This window comes from Antedon bifida, chromosome 2 (assembly GCF_963402885.1).
Source record: "Antedon bifida chromosome 2, ecAntBifi1.1, whole genome shotgun sequence".
NCBI lineage: Eukaryota > Metazoa > Echinodermata > Crinoidea > Comatulida > Antedonidae > Antedon > Antedon bifida.
Window position 1 is genome coordinate 12,499,971 of NC_136227.1, and position 22,887 is coordinate 12,522,857.

At 32.0% G+C, this 22,887-nt stretch overlaps 4 protein-coding genes across 4 annotated transcripts in view; all 4 read right to left on the bottom strand.

Annotated features, from left to right (window-relative positions):
- LOC144835181 (uncharacterized) overlaps positions 1 to 22,887 on the bottom strand; it is a 229,194-nt gene that overhangs the window by 40,710 nt on the left and 165,597 nt on the right. The gene's annotated exons all lie outside the window — the stretch shown is intronic.
- Positions 94 to 5,823, bottom strand: LOC144858877 (uncharacterized). The gene is made up of 6 exons (XM_078715015.1): positions 5,613 to 5,823; positions 5,311 to 5,521; positions 4,766 to 4,819; positions 4,336 to 4,380; positions 2,247 to 2,291; positions 94 to 626 (listed from the first exon to the last, which is right to left on the bottom strand). The coding sequence occupies exons 2-6, from the start codon at positions 5,345 to 5,347 to the stop codon at positions 94 to 96; spliced, it is 714 nt and encodes a 237-aa protein (XP_078571141.1). The 5' UTR covers positions 5,348 to 5,521; positions 5,613 to 5,823.
- On the bottom strand, positions 5,506 to 8,377 carry LOC144858879 (uncharacterized). The gene is made up of 7 exons (XM_078715016.1): positions 8,201 to 8,377; positions 6,971 to 7,213; positions 6,584 to 6,778; positions 6,274 to 6,435; positions 5,903 to 6,190; positions 5,613 to 5,693; positions 5,506 to 5,514 (listed from the first exon to the last, which is right to left on the bottom strand). Exons 1-7 carry the CDS (start codon positions 8,375 to 8,377, stop codon positions 5,506 to 5,508), a joined length of 1,155 nt encoding a protein of 384 aa, XP_078571142.1.
- The window catches only part of LOC144835154 (uncharacterized), a 246,822-nt gene continuing 232,405 nt past the window's right edge, over positions 8,471 to 22,887 (bottom strand). The window contains exons 8-10 of the mRNA XM_078690212.1: positions 10,311 to 10,379; positions 10,069 to 10,199; positions 8,471 to 8,591 (exon numbers count right to left, since the gene is read on the bottom strand). Of these exons, the coding sequence (XP_078546338.1) occupies positions 8,493 to 8,591; positions 10,069 to 10,199; positions 10,311 to 10,379 (299 nt within the window). The 3' untranslated portion in view covers positions 8,471 to 8,492. The remainder of the gene's footprint in view (positions 8,592 to 10,068; positions 10,200 to 10,310; positions 10,380 to 22,887) is intronic.

Consider the following 22,887-nt stretch of genomic DNA (forward strand, 5'->3'; position numbering starts at 1 on the left):
TAACAAGGCTATCCATGTCATTGTCTTTAAGTAGTAGAATGTTAATTTAGTGTTATGTTGTCACATGTTATGTATTGTTATCTTGTATTCTATCTATTCCAATAATGTAGCAAGGCTATCCATGTCATTGTCCTTAAGTAGTCGAACGAATTCTGTGCTCTTTTTAGTGAATGTATCTTTCATTACTAACTCAAATATTAGAATCCAAACATCATCCGATTCCTTAACCTTCAGGCCACGCAACTGTCCAATTTTTACTTTATCGGCGTTACTTATCTTAAGACCAAATCTGATGACCTTTCGTACATCATTCCAGCGTTCAGAGATGATTAATTTCTCAAATCCAGCAAAGGTTGGTATCAAGTGCTTGATTCTTTCGTACACACCCTCCAATCCTCCTATTGCTATGATTTCAATGAGAACATTGATATTTGATTGGCTAATAATCCCAGGACCTTCAAGTAACTTAAACAGCTCAAATGGATCATTGCTTCTTTCTATTTCTACAACAGAAATATGTTCACACTTGCAAAGTATAACTTTCAATAGATTGACTTTCTCTGATTCCTTGAACCACGATGACACTTTGCTGAGCAGTTCCCGATAGTTATCGTCAGATAGTTCACCTAAAAAAAATCAACAGTGTAATATATGTCACTGAGTCGTTTTTTTTTGTGGACACAATAAAAGGCCGAGATAGCAGATTTGAAAAAATTTCAGTACTAACATTTTGAATAATGAATATATTTTTAAAAAATAAAAAGTTTGAAGGTCAACAAAACAGGAATCTTCTAAATCATTAAAACATTCTTCCCATTCAACTTATAATCTTTGTGACCATACTATTGTAATTTGCCAAAAGAAATTCAAGTTTAAAATCCACATCATAAATGATGCATAGAAGACACATGGTAGACAATCATTACACCATAGACAAAATTTTACTAATAAATCAGTGATTTACTAACTAGATAACCATTAAAAAAAATATCAATGTGGATAATTAAATTCTCACGTTATTATCTTAAAGGCCAGGTGCGGGCAAAAAAATTCTATTGATCATACATTCCAATAATTATCGATCTATAGTTTCCCCTATCTTTCATAATTTTTGGGATTTTATTTGTGTTACACAAGCTTGTTGAAAATAAGCACTTTCTTATCAGTAATAGATAGTTCAAATTACACAGTAAAATCTCTATTCTTTTGTACACAAATTTTGTAAATGAGACGCATTTTAAAAAGCTATGAAAAATAAACGGTGTTGTAAAAAATGTTATCAGATGACTAAATATAGGTAATATAACTGGAAATTTACATTTCTGGTATTTTTATTCAACTTCAGATTTTTATTTTCATGCTATAGCAAAAATTATCCACCGTATATCCACATCTTTTTTCACCTTCTAGGGAGTCACCAGATATGTTATTGCATTAGGTTAAACTACCTAACTACTGAAAAAAAGTCTTACTGGTTTTTTATGGTAGAAATTTGCCAAATTTTGTATTTGACCATATTAAGGGAAATTCATGTTTTTTCTTCTTGATTTCTGTTACAAATATTTGATTTATGTACAATTAATCAGATATTATATTTAAAATTTATGCCTATATACCTGAGCTTTAAAGGACAACTTGACCGAGGACCATATTTTAACAACGTATTAGGGATGTACATACGATTTCAGAACCATCGCGAAATTAAGGATATCGCCGCATGCGCTCGCCGTAAATTGCTGTGATGTCACAGGTGCATCGCAAAATTTATGTAATGAGTTTTCTGGCAAAGTGCGAAAATTTCTAGTCAACACACTTTGTAAATAAATTGTAAAAAATATAAATGTTGATTTTTTTATTGTTTCTTTTGCTTCTCTGGACTCATTAAGTAGATTTTGCGATGCACCTGTGACCTATATACATCCCTAATTCGTTGTAATAATATGGTCCTCGGTCAAGTTGTCCTTTAATTATAATTTCATATAACTACATAACATCTACACTATCCTTATCCTTAAGGGTTTTTGCTACAGTAGTTTCATTATAGGCATTTTCCTACCTTGGCTGTTACTAAATTATATCTGTGAGGCAATTTTAAATTTCTACATTTAGCTTACAATTTCTACATTAGCTTGTATTTTCTACATTAGCAGTTGTAACACTGCTCTATCTAATTTCAATTCAACTTTAATTTCAGACAAACTGTCTATATGATACATAATCTGATGATCTAATGTTACTCAACTAACCTGTTACTAATGAGCTTGTAGTCAGAGGAGCAGCAGTCTGTGTTTCTATACAAAATAAACATATACATATCAAGAATACAGTATCACAGTTGATTCAATACACTGTTCTGTTAATAACACTAAGAATAAGATGCACTGTTTTATTATTACGTATCCTATTCATATATATTTTTCATTTGACAACTTTCCATATGATACATAATGGTCTCTAAGAATAGCCAACTAACAATAATGAGTCTAGTGAGATGTCTTCCATATCTACATGATCCATCTATATATTGTACATTAATGAGTCTACCCTAGTGGGTAGATAAAGAGGCTACAAAAACATAGAGATTTAAAATGGTGTATGTCAGTTGTTTGTTGCCTTCCATATCTATATGATGCATCAGATGCTATATATTGTACATTAATGAGTCTACTCTAGTGGGTAGATAAAGAGGCTACAAAAACATAGAGATTTAAAATGGTCTATGTCAGTTGTTTGTTGCCTTCCATATCTATATGATGCATCATATGCTATATATTGTACATTAATGAGTCTAGTCTAGTGGGTAGATAAAGAGGCTACAAAAACATAGACATTTAAAATGGTCTATGTCAGTTGTTTGTTGCCTTCCATATCTATATGATACATAATATGCTATCTATTGTACATTAATGAGTCTAGTCTAGTGGGTAGATAAAGAGGCTACAAAAACATAGACATTTAAAATGGTCTATGTCAGTTGTTTGTTGCCTTCCATATCTATATGATACATCATATGCTATCTATTGTACATTAATGAGTCTAGTCTAGTGGGTAGATAAAGAGGCTACAAAAACATAGAGATTTAAAATGGTCTATGTCAGTTGTTTGTTGCCTTCCATATCTATATGATACATCATATGCTATCTATTGTACATTAATGAGTCTAGTCTAGTGGGTAGATAAAGAGGCTACAAAAACATAGAGATTTAAAATGGTGTATGTCAGTTGTTTGTTGCCTTCCATATCTATATGATGCATCATATGCTATATATTGTACATTAATGAGTCTAGTCTAGTGGGTAGATAAAGAGGCTACAAAAACATAGAGATTTAAAATGGTCTATGTCAGTTGTTTGTTGCCTTCCATATCTATATGATGCATCATATGCTATATATTGTACATTAATGAGTCTACCCTAGTGGGTAGATAAAGAGGCTACAAAAACATAGAGATTTAAAATGGTGTATGTCAGTTGTTTGTTGCCTTCCATATCTATATGATGCATCATATGCTATATATTGTACATTAATGAGTCTAGTCTAGTGGGTAGATAAAGAGGCTACAAAAACATAGACATTTAAAATGGTCTATGTCAGTTGTTTGTTGCCTTCCATATCTATATGATACATCATATGCTATCTATTGTACATTAATGAGTCTAGTCTAGTGGGTAGATAAAGAGGCTACAAAAACATAGACATTTAAAATGGTCTATGTCAGTTGTTTGTTGCCTTCCATATCTATATGATACATCAGATGCTATCTATTGTACAATGAGTCTAGTCTAGTGGATAGATAAAGAAACATAGAGATATGGTTCGGCAAAAAAAATGTGACAGTTAAACTTTTTGTCATGATATTCATTTTAATCAAAAAAAGAAACTCATAAGCTGTATTAAAGACAAGTTTCCAAAATTATGATATAAATTTAGGATAATTAGCATAATTATCATAGTTGTTGATAATCATTGTTTGAATATGTCTGTATGTATGAATATAAATTCTTAAAACACCATAACTTTCTAGAAATCTATATTGCTGCATAGGGAATAATTAATATCCCCAAAACACAGACATAGTTGAAAGTGATTAATACAGAATCTCCTTAGTTTTTATCCTTATGTATTACCAACTTTATATTACATTTAACTTCACATAATTTATCTATCCTTCAGGTTTCTTGATATAGTTCCCAACGTTTCATCATAGTTGTGAAGCATTTTCTAATTACATATGAGCAATTTGTTATTTCTACATTTAGCTAATATTTTCTACATTAGTGGTTGTAACACTACCCTATCCAAGGATCTCTAATGATCTAATGATAATCAACTAACCTGTCCGTAATGAGCTTGTAGCCGGAGGAGTAGTAGTTGGTGTATCTATACAAAATAAAAGATATACATTTTCATAATAACGAAGGCAGTATCACAATTTATTCAATACACATTTTCAAGTTATTTTTTTTTCAAATAAACTATTCTGTTAACAACACTAGGATACACTGTTTTATGCAATTCAAATTAGACTTTATTCATGTATTTTGAAATCATGAGATTTGTCTGAAACCACCATCTTTGACATATTCTTTGATATATTTAAAATACTAACATTTTCCAAACTTTACATATCAAGTACCATATAACATATTTTCAACTATTGATGTTTCTACATTAGCTGATGTTTTCTGAATTAGCTATTGCCATTTCTAAATTGTATGTAATTTTTATGTAATTTAGAATTAACAAATGTTATCAATCAACTGACCTGATGGTAATGATGAGCTTATAGGCAGAGGAGTAGTAGTAGCATCTGGTGTATCTATGCAAACGAAAGATATCTATCAGTACATTGTATTAGTGAGAAAAAAAAATTAAATTATTAAGTTAAATATTTATTAAAGTTATGCAGGCCTCCCAGAATAAATACTGCAGATAGATAAATCCTTATTGTGAAAAAAAAGATTTCTGCAGAAAAAACAATAGATTTACATGACGCCTCTAGTTATTTGGGATAAATGTTTAGCTAATTAGCCTAAATCTGTTTTATTTTTTTTAAAGTTGTTAAAAAACTAATTCCCGAATGCCAATTAATTAGTCAACTGATTTTCATTAGGTTGTAAATAATAAGAATAAATGTTATCTATTATTCAAAGGGCCTTTGCAGATGTCTCTAGACACATCTTTGTATATTGTATTGTTGTAGTATGAAAAAAAACAAAAACAAACACACACATGTTCCTATGTCATTAAAACAAACTAATAATATTGCTATTGAAGAAAATGTTGATGATAATTCCAAATTTTAATTACCTTCTGAAAATAGGTTCTTTAAACGAGTGGTATCCATGAGCTTATCGCCACATTTAACACCATCGAAATCTTGTTCCAAGCATCGTTTGAGACCATGTAAATGAGGCTTCTCTGCTGGATTACAAACATTACACAACACACATAGATTGTAGCCAACTCCTTCACTTGTGACAAGCACATTTTCTAGTTGATGTTTCAGATATCCTAACACCTACAACAAAATAAAGAACTTAAGTTAAAAATATTCTTTTATTACATTCTAGTACTGTTTTGTTGAATATGTTAACATATATTATCCTTACCTCTATGCAGAAGCTTCGCTGTGGTTCATTAATTGGGCCTGTAGTATTGCCATCAACTTTAATTAGATGAAATATTTCAACCTGATAAGAAAAAGTTTACTAAAAAAAGTTAATAAATGTAAAAAGGTATCATTGGATTATTACAATTATACCTTTTGTAGGTTCATGTTCAACATTCATTCATAAACATTTTAATTCAGTAAAAGTGGCAAAATTAGTTCAAAATGTTATGTTTGATTTTCTGTTCAAATATATTTATTTGAAAATAAATACATAAATAATTTCTGTACCTTTAATGCATGCCGGTTTTCAATTTTTACTGTGCCTAAATTAACCCCATGATCCTTAAAGTCAAATTCACTGCGATTTTGAAACACAACTGGTTCACCAGGTCTACCTTTGACCTCCATCAAGTCAAGAAATGCAACAACCAATGTATTGTATACAGCATTGGGAAGAAAGTCTGTAGGTGTAAGATAGATCGATACCATATTTTTCTCGTCTGTTTTAACTTTAAGACTCTCTTTCTTGGTTTGCATCCGAGATGGAACCAAGAATTCCCGGTTACCTTCAGTTACCTGCAGATGTAAGCAAAGTGTTTTTAACTAACATTTAAGCTAATTTAAGTGACAGCCAATTTAAAATAAGATGTTTAACTTACCTTCAATTTCTCAAAGAGCAAACCAAATGTCTTCATCACTTCAGTAAAGATTTCAAAGCGATGTGGATCTTCCTCTAATTCATGTTTCCATAAATACCGTAGCAGTCTTTCCTCCAGTATTCCTTCCTCATCAAGCCTTTTCCACAGCACCCTCATTTGCTTCTATATTTAAAAAAAAACCACCAACCATCACATGATCAATACAATTATACTGTTTCACATCAAGTTACAAAGAACAGATTATTAACATCACCTATACATCCACATTTTTGACAATTTAATATCATAATAAAATACATTATCTACCTACCACTTTAATAGACGGTTTAACTACCGTGATCACTTTTGTCACCATTTGAATCATCATTTGAAGATTTGTTATCACAGTGTTTTTCAGTTTTTTGTTAGTACTTGAATGCAAAATGATCCCAATGTCATTCAGGTATGCTATGGCAGTGACGAGTCCCTCTTTGGAAATTTCCCATTCAGTGCCAATCTTGGAAACCTAATAAAGAATTTAATTTTTAAATAAATAACTTAACTTAGTACATTACTTATAGAGCCTGGAGAAAATCTAATGGAAAATTCAATGATAGGCCAGGACTATAAATATTACTAGTGTCTGTAGGACTAAAAACAAAGTACCAATAACAATAATATTATATAATTACATGGGAATCCACAATCAAAACTTTACCTCATCAAACGTAATACACAATTTTGTTTCACCAATTCTTTGCAAACTTTCCTGTAAATTAACCCACTTTACTGGAACTTCTCTCACCATTTCCTTCATGTATCTACCAACGTTTCGCTTAAGCTTTGTAATACCTTCAGGTGATTTCATGGTGTTATCAACCATGTACATTTCACGATCTACATGGTGAGCATATGGCATTCCTTCCATTTTATCAAACATTTTCTTGTACATCTTCATAACCTTCAATTAATAAATACATTTATATTGCTACTATCGCTGATAACTCATCACAATAATTACTGATCACGCTGATATACTGTATAGTATATTTCATTTAATATTTTTACTTTGTATTCAATGTGTGTGGTAAATTAAAAAAAACAAACAAGTTTAAAAAGGACATTTAATAGGCATTATAAATACAATTTAGATCAAACGGGCAGTCATTTTGGATTTTTGTCGCCATCTTGGATTTTGTTTGCGCCTCCAGGCATATTTTCAAGCTAAGTGTTGACAATGATATATCCACTGAGAATACTCACATGATCAGCGAGATCAATCTGCGTGATCTCAGTGATCATCATGATCAGTGGTTTACAAGACAATATGTCACAACCTAATGTACACAATCTTCCATAACTGTTACAGGCTGTTTTATTTGATTCATACTGTAATTCAAAATGACAAAATCTCAAACAATGTTTCTACTTTAATGTGCTTTCTTCAATAAATTCTTTTGTAATGCATGTAATGTGTAGCTTAAATGTTCCATTTTCATGTTATATTATTTGATTGTATAAACATGTACATTAGACCTCAAACTGCTTTTTTGTTCTAATTGTACTGATGGGTTGTTAAATACAGTCAACCTTTTTGTAGGCAAAATATTAATTCTAAAGAGCCTATTAATTTACCTTACTACACGCACAACACAATTAATAGTTGTATACAAACAGTATATACAAACCAATCGCGACTGGTCGCCGTTACCCATACCACACGTGTGACACGTTTAAAACTTTTCAGTTTCACTCAGTTACAGTAAAAATAGAACATGGGCAACTATACATGTTACTAAGCTTATGTCTACATTTTTGTGCGCCTGTCAGTTGCAGTCAGTTGAGGTTTATAGTTGCATTCAGTTGTGTTCAGTTGCTAGGAGCGCTTATGTTGACATAGTTAAGAAAAAGACAAGATATAAATATCTAATATTTATATACTATTTACCTCCTCCTCTTTTTCTGATGCTGTCCCTGACAATTTGTCCACATGAGTTGCAACCAAACAGATGGGAGGTGACCCTATGTTCTTGCCATCAATTGAAATAGTGTTTCCTGAACCATGTTGTACAGTGTGTTCATAAATGGACCTTACCCAGAACAAATTCATGTCCAAATTAGTCATTCCTAGCTGATCCTAAAATGACAATGACAATATATTTTCTAACTAATATTGAAATTAAATTACATTATTAAATCATAGCATTTGTAGTTTACAAGATTGTCTAAAGTACTAAAGTTTAACTTACTATTTTTGAACCCCGTGGTTTAGCTGGCTCATCCAAGTTGTCCATGACATTGAAAGCAACACAGTATGATACTGTATTTGTCAGGAAAAACTGGAAATTAACAAGGATTATGTTTTTATGGTTAATTATAATATAATATTACAATATTTTATATAGATAAAGTTTAATGACTCCAGTAAAAACTTCAACATTCTATTTGCACACTACACACAAGGTGATAAAATAGCTCTTCTTTTTATCACTTTTATGAAACAATCTAGTGCGCAAATAAATAGTCATTTATTTATCTATTTTGCTCTGCTTTTGTTACGAGCACTTTTGTTCATGCCTCATCAAGTCAAACATGCAGATTAATGCAGACTGTAAAATCAACTTTCACCATTTTTACATTGTGATACCAGACCCCTACCAGGACTGTGGTTCCTATGTTGTGGGAACTAACTTGACATGATGTGTATTACTATGTATGTTTTGTTATGTTGTCATGATCATTTCAAAACCATTGGCTAGGTCTAACCTACTTGTTTAGACGTTTAAAAACAAGCTACATGCTGTCACCCAGACAGTGAGCAAATCCTGTCAATGTCTAAATATAGCGCAATTTCATTGTTGATATATACATGAGTCTGTCGTATTGTTGTCATTGTCTAGGCCAGAGTGATACATAACAATAAATTGGAACAGATACCATCAATGCAGGCAGGAACACATAATGATTTCTTGTAAGAGGGATGTATGTATGTCAAATTAAATTGTTTTTCCACCATCGTTCAGCTCGCATTGATACACGTGGTAATTTCTTACCATCAAAGTCATACAATTGTTGATATTATTTTCAAAAGTGATACCTCTCTGTTTACTTTTTCATTTGGATAGTGATTTGCATTTATTATGAGTCTTAATACGACCTTCTTTCATTTTAGATCAGGAATAGTATTTGTTGTAATTAGATTGTGAATAGTATGTGTAAAATATTTATTTTAGCATTGTTTATTGAAGATCACCTATTGATCTTTATTTAACATCGCATTATTGAATGAAATAAGAACAAAAGAGAAAGAAAGAAAGGCCTGGTATAATTGGTGGAGGTATGGTATTCTGATGTTTTGAGGTTGTTTAATGTTTACTGACGATGCTTAAATAATATATGAAACCTTCTCATTCCCACATCTACTCCACTCCGCCCCTCCACCCTCTCTTTTTACTGTTGACAATATTGACAGGTACAAATGCCCTGTGGTCCCCTCCCCTGTATCAGCCCCTGGTGATGTTTCATATGAAAACTTGTGATAAAAAAAATCAGTAATTGAAACATGTAAGATCAATAGAACTAGAAAAACCAACAAAAACATAGTCTAAAAAAAAGTTGCACATTGATAAAATAACCCTGTTAAAAATGTTCTTGGAAAAATACCGTAAGAACACATCATGTAAAAAGAAAGTAAAGCTCTATTAGTATTTAAAAGCTTCCAATTGATTTATTTCTGAACCCAATAAAAATAATATTTGTTTTAAATATGACTCTTAGAATACAATTGATATTCATAATACAATAATGAAAACATACCCTGTGCGTTATATAGTAGTCTAGTTGACCAGCGTAGTCCCATATACTAGTTATGTCACTCACATTTTCTTTTCTTCTTACCATCTTATACATACCATTCTTAAATTTAGCCCAGGTTCCAACATTGCCTTCTACAAAAAATTACAGAAACAAAACCAATATAACAGTGTTACTGATCGATATCATTATACATCTTGTATGCAGATTTAAATGTTATAAAAGCTTTATTAGTCTGTGCCTACCTTCTTTTAACCTTTTATCAACCTTTTCTCCTAAAGCATGTGAACGAATTTGCTCTGATAGCTCAATATCTATACAATGCAAGAAATGGACAATTAGATAAGGAAACCAAGGTGTTGTATGGGATGAGAGTAATACAATGATCAGCAATATTTTGAACATTGACAGTAATTTTCCAATTCCTGGTATCTCAGGTGATTTCAATCACCTCATTGAAAGGTAACACCAAGACGTAATGGTTGCATAGCCAAATGAATTGTTATTTGTTGTATAGCCAATGTGTAAATGGCATTATTGGTTATCCGCAACTTAGTTGCGGATCATTAGGCGCAGGAGCCCCGGATAGCGTTACGTTTGAAAACCCCAAAAAGTGAGGTTTTCAACCATTAGCGGCATGACTGATGTGAGTGATTAATGTGTTTTACGGACGGTTTCAAGGACTATCCTACCAGTGGGCTGTTCACTGGTCAAATGATTGACACTTTGTATCACCGTTTGTAACTGGAGCTGTGATGACCTTTGTAACTGGAGCTGTGACGACCTTGCAAGAATACTAGGCCAGAATTTTTAATTGAAAAGTGCCTTGGTATTAACTTGGAGATGGAAACAAATTTTTCTATCTTTCTTTCTAAAATAAATGGTTACTATAGTTTCAAACTAGGCTTAGTCCACCACCGTAGTAATTACGAATCGAATTAAAATTGTTGGTATTCTTTGGCCGTTGTTTGATTAATTACATCTTCATGCCATGTTTTCTTTCTAATGATTTGGCGATACGCTCCTATATTAATTAGGCCTACTAGCAGAGGGTTCGATGAGTTTTGAAAAGTTATGGAAATGTGGTCTAACATATAGACATTCAGTTTTTTAAGGCCCTTCTTCCATGTCCGAGCCTTTGGAAATATTAAAAAGTTATATTAATATAATATATTCTGTGTTTTCATGTTTTAAGAAATTATGTATCATTTCAGATGCGCTGCGTTTTATTTGTTTCGCGCTTCGTCTTGTTGGCAAAAGTAACCCTCGATTTCCGCTCGAGCTTTCTCCGTACATACCGATAATTAATATGATTATTCATTTCATTTTTTGTACATTATTAAAAAATAGCATACAGAACCCCATACGGAACATACCCTGCTCTGAGAAAACACTTGTGGGCGATTCCCCGAATACGGCATGATGGAATAGCTTTGGAGACTTTGACTTTAGAGTAAATCGAAACGTCGAGCAACTCAACAGTTCTTTTCAGAACTAATATACGTGGTGTACCCATGGAGTAAAGAATAATATAAATATTCTTTACTCCATGGGTGTACCGCAAACTTCTATTAACAAATATGTAACTTGTTTAGCACGTTTAAAATGGATAGCAAAACATATTCAAAACAAAAAAACTTGAATTATTTCAAACAGACAGCACATTAGTTTAAATGGATAGCACAATAGGTAGCACAATCAAATGGATATAACTGTACTGTACATTCTATACGGATTATCGGGTAGCACATTCTTTCAAATGGATAGCACATTCTTTCAAATGGATAGCACATTCTTTCAAATGGATAGCACATTGGGTAGCACAATCAAATTGATATAGTACTGTACATTATTCTATAAGGATTATCGGGTAGCACATTCTTTCAAATGGATAGCACATTCTTTCAAATGGATAGCACATTCTTTCAAATGGATAGCACATTGGGCAGCACAATCAAATGGATATAGTACTGTACATTATTCTATAAGGATTATCGGGTAGCACATTATTTCAAATGGATAGTCACATTATTTCAAATGGATAGCACATTATTAGGTAGCACAATCAAATGGATATAGTACTGTACATTATTCTATAAGGATTATCGGGTAGCACATTATTTCAAATGGATAGTCACATTATTTCAAATGGATAGCACATTATTAGGTAGCACAATCAAATGGATATAGTACTGTACATTATTCTATAAGGATTATCGGGTAGCACATTCGGTAACACAATCAAATGGATATAATTGTACTGTACATTATTCTATAAGGATTATCGGGTAGCACATTCTTTCAAATGGATAGCACATTATTTCAAAGGGATAGCACATTAGGTAACACAATCAAATGGATATAATTGTACTGTACATTATTCTATATGGATTATCGGGTAGCACATTCTTTGAAGTAGCACATTATTTCAAATGGATAGCATGGATTGGGTAGCACAATCAAATTGAGCACATTGGGTAACACATTGTATCAAATTTTGTGTCATATCAACTGAGAATTTGTATCATTTCTGTAGGCCCAACAGTAAACATCATCGTTTTGGGCCGCCAATATAATTGACTATTTTTTCAATCACATTGTCAGAAAATGAAAATGTGATGTGAATATAACAATGGAGAAACTTTCATGGAGAAATAACTTACTTATTTATAACTAACTTATTTTTTCGTGATATAACTAATGAAACAATGTTTAGAAAATGATATATCTGATAGATATCATCTAAGTGATGTTTTACATATAACGTTTAACTTTTTTTTTCATGTTCCATACATTCAATTCTTTTAATATAGTTCTTGTATAACACCATATCAAGTAGGCCTAGTAGTAAATATTATTGTAGGGTTTTCTTATTATTTAGTCAATTCAGTGTTTCTATACAGAAAAGAGTAGTCAGTGGCCTTAACATCAATTAATTGTATAATTTGCACCCAAGGTCGAATAGCAAGAAACTCAGGTCCAGTTACATTGGTGTTCATTGGTCAATAGAAAATGAACAGCACACTTATGGGTGGTGACAAAGTTTAGTTATTGATAAATTGTCCTTGGGAAAAACACATTAGTTGGGCTGACCATGGGCTGACAGAGTTAACGACTTCGTAACGCTATCCGGGGCTCCTGCGCCTAATGAACCCATGTGATTGTAAATATCTTTTTTTTTCATCTTTATTCTTATTTCTTTCCCGGATTTTTGTGCGTCGCATATCTCTCATCCTTGTCAACATAAGATAGTATAACTTTGTCAAAAGATTGACCTGTAGCTGTAGATGTGCAAGAAACTTCGTTATATGAATTTAGAGTCGCGCAGCGCAAGTTACGCGCGATTTTATGAATTTCAATGATTGGTTTTAGTTGCAAAAGTGACAACATATTGTCAAAATTAAGCCTATTTTTAATCTATTATAGCTCCTCAGGATCATCCACGACCCCCAATTTTTAAAATTTAATATGTAAGCAGATATGTTGTAGATATGAATTCATGCAGAACCTTTACCACTCGGATGTTATGACGTCATCGTATGGCCACACGAATGTAAAATATAGGATTTTTTACTCTTTCGTTATTGCTCATCACATTCAACAAAGCGCATCTCGCTTATACGTATTCCATTTCCCCCGAATTTTTAATATTGTCTACGTCAATCAACTATCTTTCGCATGTATTAAAAATATTTTAATTTTTATGACGCCATCATGTCTAAAAACGTAAATAACATTGGTCACTTATTTTCATCTTTACAGTAAATTTCAATCTGTTATAGCTCGTCAGAATAAAAAGTGATAATCATGATTAAAACGTTTTCTAGAAGCTATTGGATTGTAGATACGAATTGATGTGAATATTTTGCCAATCAGATGTTGTGACGTCATCATATGGCCAGTTGAATTCAAAAAGTCATATTTTCATCTCTTGCGTAAAAGTTCATTGCGTTTAAACGAGAGCGCATCTCACTTTTACGTGCCCAAAATTCTTCAAATTTGTTTTAATGTAATTATTTAGATAATTATCTTCTAAAATTGTTATCTTTATATGTCAATTTGATGACGTCATCGTGTTAATAATTGGATTTAAAAGACGGGTCTCGTAATTTTGTCTATGCTACACTGTATATAACATATACAGTTTATTCTGTAAAATACTGTAATATGGTGTATGCTACATAATAGGTACAATTCAGCACTGTAAACATATTTATTTCATGTCATAGGATGGCATAATAATTGTCGAGGTTCATATAGTTAAGTATGTGCATGTTGCGTTTGCGCGGATAACCCGAACTCGTCAAAGTGACGAGTTCAAATCTAGTTATTAGGTGATCATTTAGAATAAAATGATCACCTATTGTTATTGTACAAAATCTTTATTATTCTTCTTTCTGTACACTTTTTGTGTAACAAATATCTCAAAAAGTTGAATGGCAATGATCACAAAAATTACACAATGTCTTTCAAATACTTTAACTTAGACATAATAAGCTTTTCAGCGTGATCACTCATCCGTGACGTCACGTATACGCCATTTTGTGAAATCACATTATCAATCATATCTCCATATTTCATTATCACATATTAATGAAATTCACTACACGTAAACTTCAGGTCAAGCTAAAATATATTGGCAAATAAAAACTCGCGCGATTCAAGGTCATGCGCGTGAAATCGCGCGTTGAAATTTTAGAAAGCTCAAAATTAAGTTTTGATCAATTTAGAGCATGAAATAGGCCATTTGCGTGTTTCCAAAAATTACTGCGCAAAAACACATTTTTGCGCACGCGATTTTTAAAAAGCGTAAAAAAAAAAAATTGATGTATACATCACATTCTACTCACAATCCTTAGTACATTCTCCGACTTTGAGTCCATTCCGACTTAAAATAACGCTATACGAGCACGTTAAAAATGACAAAATGTGCACATTAATTGTACAAAAGTGCTAAAAATGGTAAAAAATATGGCCTTTTTAAAATGAATATAACTCTTCAGAATGGCAGGTGACCCCCAATTTTTTTAACTTATTATGGAAGCCAATAAGTTGTAGATATAAATATATATACATATTAGACGTACAAAATGGTATGACGTCATCAAATGGCCACTTGAATTTAAAAATTAGTAATTTTTATCTTTTTGTGTGGATTATCACATTCAATAGAGCGCATCTCCGTTATTTGAGCCCGATTTTCGCACAAATTTTAGTATGTACTTGCTCAATTAATTATCTTTCTCATGAGTTGTCAACATTTTTATTTTGATGACGTCATCGCGCGTAAAAACTTGAATAACCTAGGTCGTGTAATTTCAGCTACACCATACATTTGAATATCTTATAGCTCTTCAGAATTAAAGGTGACCTTGAAGATTATAACTTATTATGAAAGCTGATGAAATGTAGATATGAATTCATATAAAAATTAAGCCTATTGGATGTTGTGATGTTATCATATGGCCAGTTGAAGTTAAAAAGTAGTTTTTAAATTTCTTTAGTCGAAGTTATACAAATTTTTAAGAGCGCGCATTGCGCTTCTACGTGTCAAATTCTCTTCCAATCCTTATATTTATTTGCTCAATTCATTATCTTTCGAAATTGTCATCTTCGAGTTCATTTTGATAATTCCATCATACCAAAAATTGAGAACACGATGTGGGTCCCGTAATTTCACCTATGCTACACTGTATATAGATATACAATATACTGTACATATTGTATATGACACATAATAGGTACAACTCAGCACTATAAGTGTATATGCATCATGTCATAGGATGGTGTACATCAACTTTTTACGATCGTATGTTAACGTACATGCTTGTTTAAAAAATGTTAATTTCATTAAAATGATAAAAATGATCACCTATAATTCGTCAAAGTGACGAATTAAATTCTAGTTAGGTGATCATTTAGAATAAAATGATCACCTATTGTTATTGTACAAAATCTTTATTATTGGTTATCCGCCTCAAGCGGATAAGCCCTTGTTGTTTTCCTTGTTATTATTCTTTCTGTACACTTTTTGTGTAACAATTATCTCAAAAAGTTGAATTGCAATGATCACAAAAATTACACAATGTCTTTCAAATACTTTAACTTAGACATAATAAGCTTTTCAGCGTGATCACTCATCCGTGACGTCATTTATACGCCATTTTGTGAAATCACATTATCAATCATATCTCCATAATTTATTATCACATATTAATGAAATTCACTACACGTAAATTTCAGGTAAAGGTAAAAATATTAGCAAATAAAAACTCGTGCGTTTCAAGGTCATGTGCGTGAAATCGCGCGTTAAAATTTTAAAAAGCTCAAAATTAAGTTTTGATCAATTTAGAGCATGAATTAGGCCATTTGCGTGTTTCAAAAAATTACTGCGCAAAAATGCGTTTTTGCACACGCGATTCTTAGAAAGCGTAAAAAATAAAATTTGATGAATAAATCATATTCTACTCACAATCCTTAGTACATTTACCCATTTTGAGTCCATTCAGACTTAAAATGACGCTATACGAGCATGTTAAAAATGACAAAATGCGCACATTAATTTCACAAAAGTTCTGAAAATGGTGAAAAATAAGGCCTTTTTAAAATGAAAATAACTCTTCAGAATGCAAGATGACTCCCAATTTTTTTAACTTATTCAGGAAGCTATTGAGTTGTAGATATGAATTCATGTACACATTTGATGTACAAAATGTTGTGACGTCATCAAATGGCCACTTGAATTTAAAAATTAGGATTTTTAATCTTTTTGTGTAGATTATCACATTCAACAGAGCGTATCTCGGTTATTTGTGCTCGAATTTTGCACAAATTTCAGTATGTGCTTGCTTAATTATTTATCTTTCCATGAGTGGTCAGCGTTTTCATTTTAATGACGTCATCACGCGTAAAACCTTGAATAACCTAGGTCGTGTAATTTCACCTACACCATACATTTGAATATCTTACAGCTCTTCAGAATTAAATATGACCTTGAAAATTATAAATTATTATGAAAGCTGATGAAATGTAGATATGAATTCATATAAAAAATAAGCCTATCGGATGTTGCGAAGTTATCATATGGCCAGTTGAAGTTAAAAAGTAGTTTTCAAATTTCTTTAGTCAAAGTTATACAAATTTCAAAGAGCGCGCATTGCGCTTCTACGTGCCAAATTCTCTTCCAATTCTTATATTTATTTGCTCAATTCATTATCTTTCGAAATTGTCAACTTCGAGTTTATTTTGATAATTCCATCATATCAAAAAATTTGAACATTGTGTGGTTCCCGTAATTTCACCTATGTTACACTGTATATAGATATACTGTACACTGTACTGTATAGAGTATATATTCTATGACACATAATAGGTACAACTCAGCACTATAAGCATATGCATCATGTCGTAGGATGGCGTACATCAACTTTTTACGATCGTATGTTAACGTACGTGCATGTTTAAAAAATGTTAATTTCATTAAAATGATAAAAATGATCACCTATAATTCGTCAAAGTGACGAATTAAATTCTAGTTAGGTGATCATTTAGAATAAAATGATCACCTATTGTTATTGTACAAAATCTTTATTGGTTATCCGCCTCAAGCGGATAACCTTTGTTATTGTAGTGTTACTTTTTGGTTATCCGCTTCAAGCGGATAAGCCCTTGGAATTGTAGCGTTTCTTTTTTTTTTTTTTTATTATTCTTCTTTCTTTCCGCCACTTTTGTTCGCGCCGTTTCTCTGCAACGTGTTAACATAACATGTTGTAACTTGGTAAACATTTAGACATTTAACTGAAGATGTGCAGCCAAGCTTTTGGACGCTTTCAGACGCGCGTAGCGTAAGTTACGCACGATTTTCTGAAAATCTTAAATTGATCATAACTTCGAAACCGATAAATATTTTTTAACGTAACTTTCAGCCACGTTTTCTTCACATCAATGGCTAACTTTTTCGATCTTTAGAACATTTTTGGAGACTAGAAAATTTTCGCGTAAATTGCGTTTGAAATTTTAAAATGCTCCAAATTTGTTCACGCTGTTTCTCTGCAACGCGTTAACATAACATGTTGTTACTTGGTCAACATATAGACATTTAACTGAAATTGTGCAGCCAAGCTTTTGGACGCTGTCAGAGGCGCGTATCGTAAGTTACGCGCGATTTTCTGAAAATCTTAAATTGATCATAACTTTGAAACAGATAAATATTTTTTAACGTAATTTTTAGCCACGTTTGCTTCACATCAATTGTTAACTTTTTTATCCCTACCGAATTTTATAACATTAGAAAGTGCACGCGTAAACGGCGTTTGAAATTTTAAAATGCTTCAAATCAATTTCTGATTAAATTAGAGCACGTTTCAGGTCATTTTAAGCGTTTAAAAAATTGCCACTGGTGCGCACATTTGTACGCGCGCACGGCGCAGGGAACACGTATGAGCATTTCTTTTACACGATTTGTGTTTTTAAATCTTCGGTTAACAATTTTACGTTATTTTTATTCACTTTTCAACTTGAAATGGCGTTATACGAGCACGTTAAACATGACAGGTTGCGCACGAAAATGTCAACAAATTGTGAAAATGTTGCAAAATATGTCTACTTTTAAAAATGAAACAGTTCACCAGAATGCAAGGTTACCCTCATTTTTTATTTTATTTTCTTGCAGTGTATGAATCATAGGTCTAATTTATTATAGTCTTGAATGTTAAAAAGTGTTTGATGGCTACATTATTTGCATATTAAATGTAATTTTTGAAATAATTATCATCAAACAAACATAAACATATTCAAAGAGTAAAACAATAAACATAACGTTTATCTTTTTTCTTTACATGTTAATATATAAAACTTGAAAGTATGCACTTTTATAATATGTCACTGGTTAAAATTTGTGAAGATTTCATCATAGTAAAAATTATGATTTAAGTTCGATATGTAATAATCAACTTGCATCGAGGGGGTTCCAAGACATACCGAATGAACGAGGATTCTTTCTTCGGATTTTCTTCAGCAGGTGCTCATATGGCTCGATGTGCAACCGACTTTGGTATCAGAGGTACCGGGTTCGAATCCCATCACGGGAAAACAATCAATTAAAAGGATTTGTTTGGTTATTACACTGAAATGGCAGTTTTAATTTTGAATAATCTACTTTTGGAAAAGTAATAACTGAGAAGTACTTGAAAACGCAAGATACGTTTTGTTGCGAGCGGATAACCAAACTCGTCCTCAAGTGACGAGTTTAGATCTAGTTTTTTTTTATTATTCTTCTTTCTTTCTCAGATTTTGTGCACGCGTTTTCTCTTCAACGTGTTAACATAACATGTTGTAACTTGGTCAACATTTAGACATTTAACTGAAGATGTTCTGCCAAGCTTTTGGACGCTGTCAGATCCGCGTAGCGTAAGTCACGCGCGATTTTCTGAAAATCTTAAATCGGTCATAACTTCGAAACCGATAAATATTTTTTAACGGAATTTTCTGCCACGTTTTCTTCACATCAATGGCTAACTTTTGGAATGTTTAACAAATTTTTGGAGATTAGAAAGTTTTCGCGTAAATTGCGTTTGAAATATTTTACTCTTCTTATTTTGTGCACGCTGTTTCTCTTCAACGTGTAAACATAATATGTTGTAACTTGTTCAGCATTTAGACATTTTACTGAAGTTGTCCAGCCAAGCTTTTTGACGATGTCAGAGCCGCGTAGCGTAAGTTACGCGTGATTTTCTGAAAATCTTAAATTGGTTATAACTTCGAAACAAATGAATATTTTTAAACTTCATTTTCAGTCACGTTTGCTTCACATCAATAGTTAACTTTTTTAACGCTACCGCAATTTGTAACATTAGAAAGTGCGCGCGTAAATGGCGTTTGAAATTTTAAAATGCTTCAAATCAATTTCTGATTAAATTAGAGCACGATTCAGGTCATTTTAAGCGTTTAAAAAATTGCCACTGGTGCGCACATTTTTACGCGCGCACGGCGCAGGGAACACATATGAACATTTCTTTTACACGATTTGTGTTTTTAAATCTTCGGTTAACAATTTTACGTTATTTTATTCACTTTTCAACTTGAAATGGCGTTCTACGAGCACGTTAAACATGACAGGTTGCGCACGAAAACGTCAACAAATTGTGAAAATGTTGCAAAATATGTCTACTTTTAAAAATGAAACAGTTCATCAGAATGCAAGGTTACCCCCATTTTTTATTTTATTTTCTTGCAGTGTATTAATCATAGGTCTAATTTATTATAGTCTTGAATGTTAAAAAGTGTTTGATAGCTACATTGTTTGCATATTAAATGTAATTTTTGAAATAATTATCAACAAACAAACATAAACATATTCAAAGAGTAAAACAATAAACATAACGTTTATCTTTTTTCTTTACATGTTAATACATAAAACTTGAAAGTATGCACTTTCATAATATGTCAGTGTTTAAAATTTGTGAAGATTTCATCATAGTAAAAATTATGATTTAAGTTCGATATGTAATAATCAACTTGCATCGAGGGGGTTCACGACATACCGAATGAACGAGGACTCTTTCTTCGGATTTTCTTCAGCAGGTGCTCATATGGCTCGATGTGTAGTGCAACCGACTTTGGTATTAGAGGTACCGGGATCGAATCCCATCACGGGAAAGCAATTAATTAAAAGTATTTATTAGGTTATTACACTGAAAGGGAAGTTTTAATTTTGAATAGGCTACTTTTTTGGAAAAGTCATAACTGAGAAGTACTTTAATACGCAAGATACGTTTTGTTGCGGGCGGATAACCAAACTCGTCCTCAAGTGACGAGTTTAGATCTAGTTGTTGTTTTTGTTATTATTATTCTTCTTTCTGTACACTTTTGTGTAACAATTATCTCAATAAGTTGAATAGCAATGATCACAAATTTATCACAATGTCTTTTAAATACTTTAACTTAACCATAATAAGCTTTTCCGCGTGATCACTCAACCGTGACGTCATTAATACGCGATTTTGTGAAATCACACTATCAATCATATCTCCATAACTCTTTATCACATATCAATAAAATTCACTATACGTAAACTTCAGGTGAAGGGTAAATATATTAACAAATAAAAACTTACGTGTTTCAAGGTCATGCACGTGAAATTCCACGTTCAAAATTTAAAAAGCTCAAAATTAAGTTTTGATCATTTTAGAGCATGAATTAGGCCATTTGCATGTTTAAAAAAATTACTGCGCAAAAACACGTTTTTGCGCACGCAAATTTTAAAAAGCGTAAAAAATTAAATTTGATGTATAAATCACATTCTAATCACAATCCTTAGTACATTCACCGATTTTGAGTCCATTCGGACTTAAAATAACGCTATACGAGCATGTTAAAAATGACAAAATGCGCACATTAATTTCACAAAAGTTCTGATAATGGTGAAAAATATGTCTTTTTTAAAATGAAAATAACTCTTCAGAATGCAAGATGACCCCCAATTTTTTTACCTTATTCGGGAAGCCATTGAGTTGTAGATATGAATTCATGTACACATTTGACGTACAAAATGTTGTGACGTCATCAAATGGCCACTTGAATTTAAAATTAAGTTTTTTTCTCTTTCGTCATATAATTATCACATTCAATAGAACGCATCTCTGATATTTTGTGCCTGATTTTCGCTCAAATTGTAGTATGTGATTTCTCAATTAATTGGCTTTCCCATGACTTGCCACTATTTTCATTTTGATGAAGTCATCACGCGTAAAACCTTGAATAACATAGGTCGTGTAATTTCAACTTCGCCGTGAATTTAAATATCTTACAGCTCTTCAGAATTGAAGGTTACCTTGATTATTATAATTTATTATGAAAGCTGATGAAATGTAGATATGAATTCATATAAAAATCAAGCCTATCGGATGTTGTGACGTTAACATATGGCCAGATGAAGTTAAAAAGTAGTTTATTCATCTTTTTCGTTAAAGTTATACAAATTTCAAAGAGAGCGCACAGCGCTTCTACGTGCCAGATTCTCTTCCAATTCTTATATTTATTTGCTCAATTCATGTTCTTTCGAAATTGCCAGCTTCGAGTTTAATTTGATAATTCCATCATACCAAAAAATTAGAACATGGTACGTGTCCCGTGATTTCACCTATGCTACACTGTATATAGATATACGGTATATACTGTACATATTGTATATGGCATATAATAGGCACAACTCAGCACTATAAGCACATAATAGGATGGTATACATCAACATTTTCTGATCGTATGTTAACGTACGTGCATGTTTAAAAAAAATTAATTTCAGTAAAATGATAAAAATGATCACCTATAATTCGTCAAAGTGACGAATTAAATTCTAGTGAGAAATTGTTTTTGTAAAAAAAATGTTTCTTCGCAATTTCTTTCTGTACAGATTTTGTGTAACAAATATCTCAAAAATTTTAATGTCAATGATTACCAAAATTTCTGAATGTCTTTCAAATACTTTAACTTAGTCCTAATAAGCTTTTCAGCGTGATCACTCATCCGTGACGTCACGTATACGCCATTTTGTGAAATCACATTATCAATCATATATCCATAATTCATTATCACATATTTATGAAATTCACTACACGTAAACTTCGGGTCAAGGGTAAAAATATGAGCAAATAAAAACGCCCGTGCACGTAGGGTCAAGCGCATGGAATCGCGCATTAAAAATTTAAAAAGCTCAAAATTACGTTTTAATCAATTTAAAGCATGAATTAGGCCATTTGCGTGTTTCAAAAAATTACTGCGCAAAAAAAGTATTTCGCGTGCGCGATACTTACAAGGCGTAAAAAT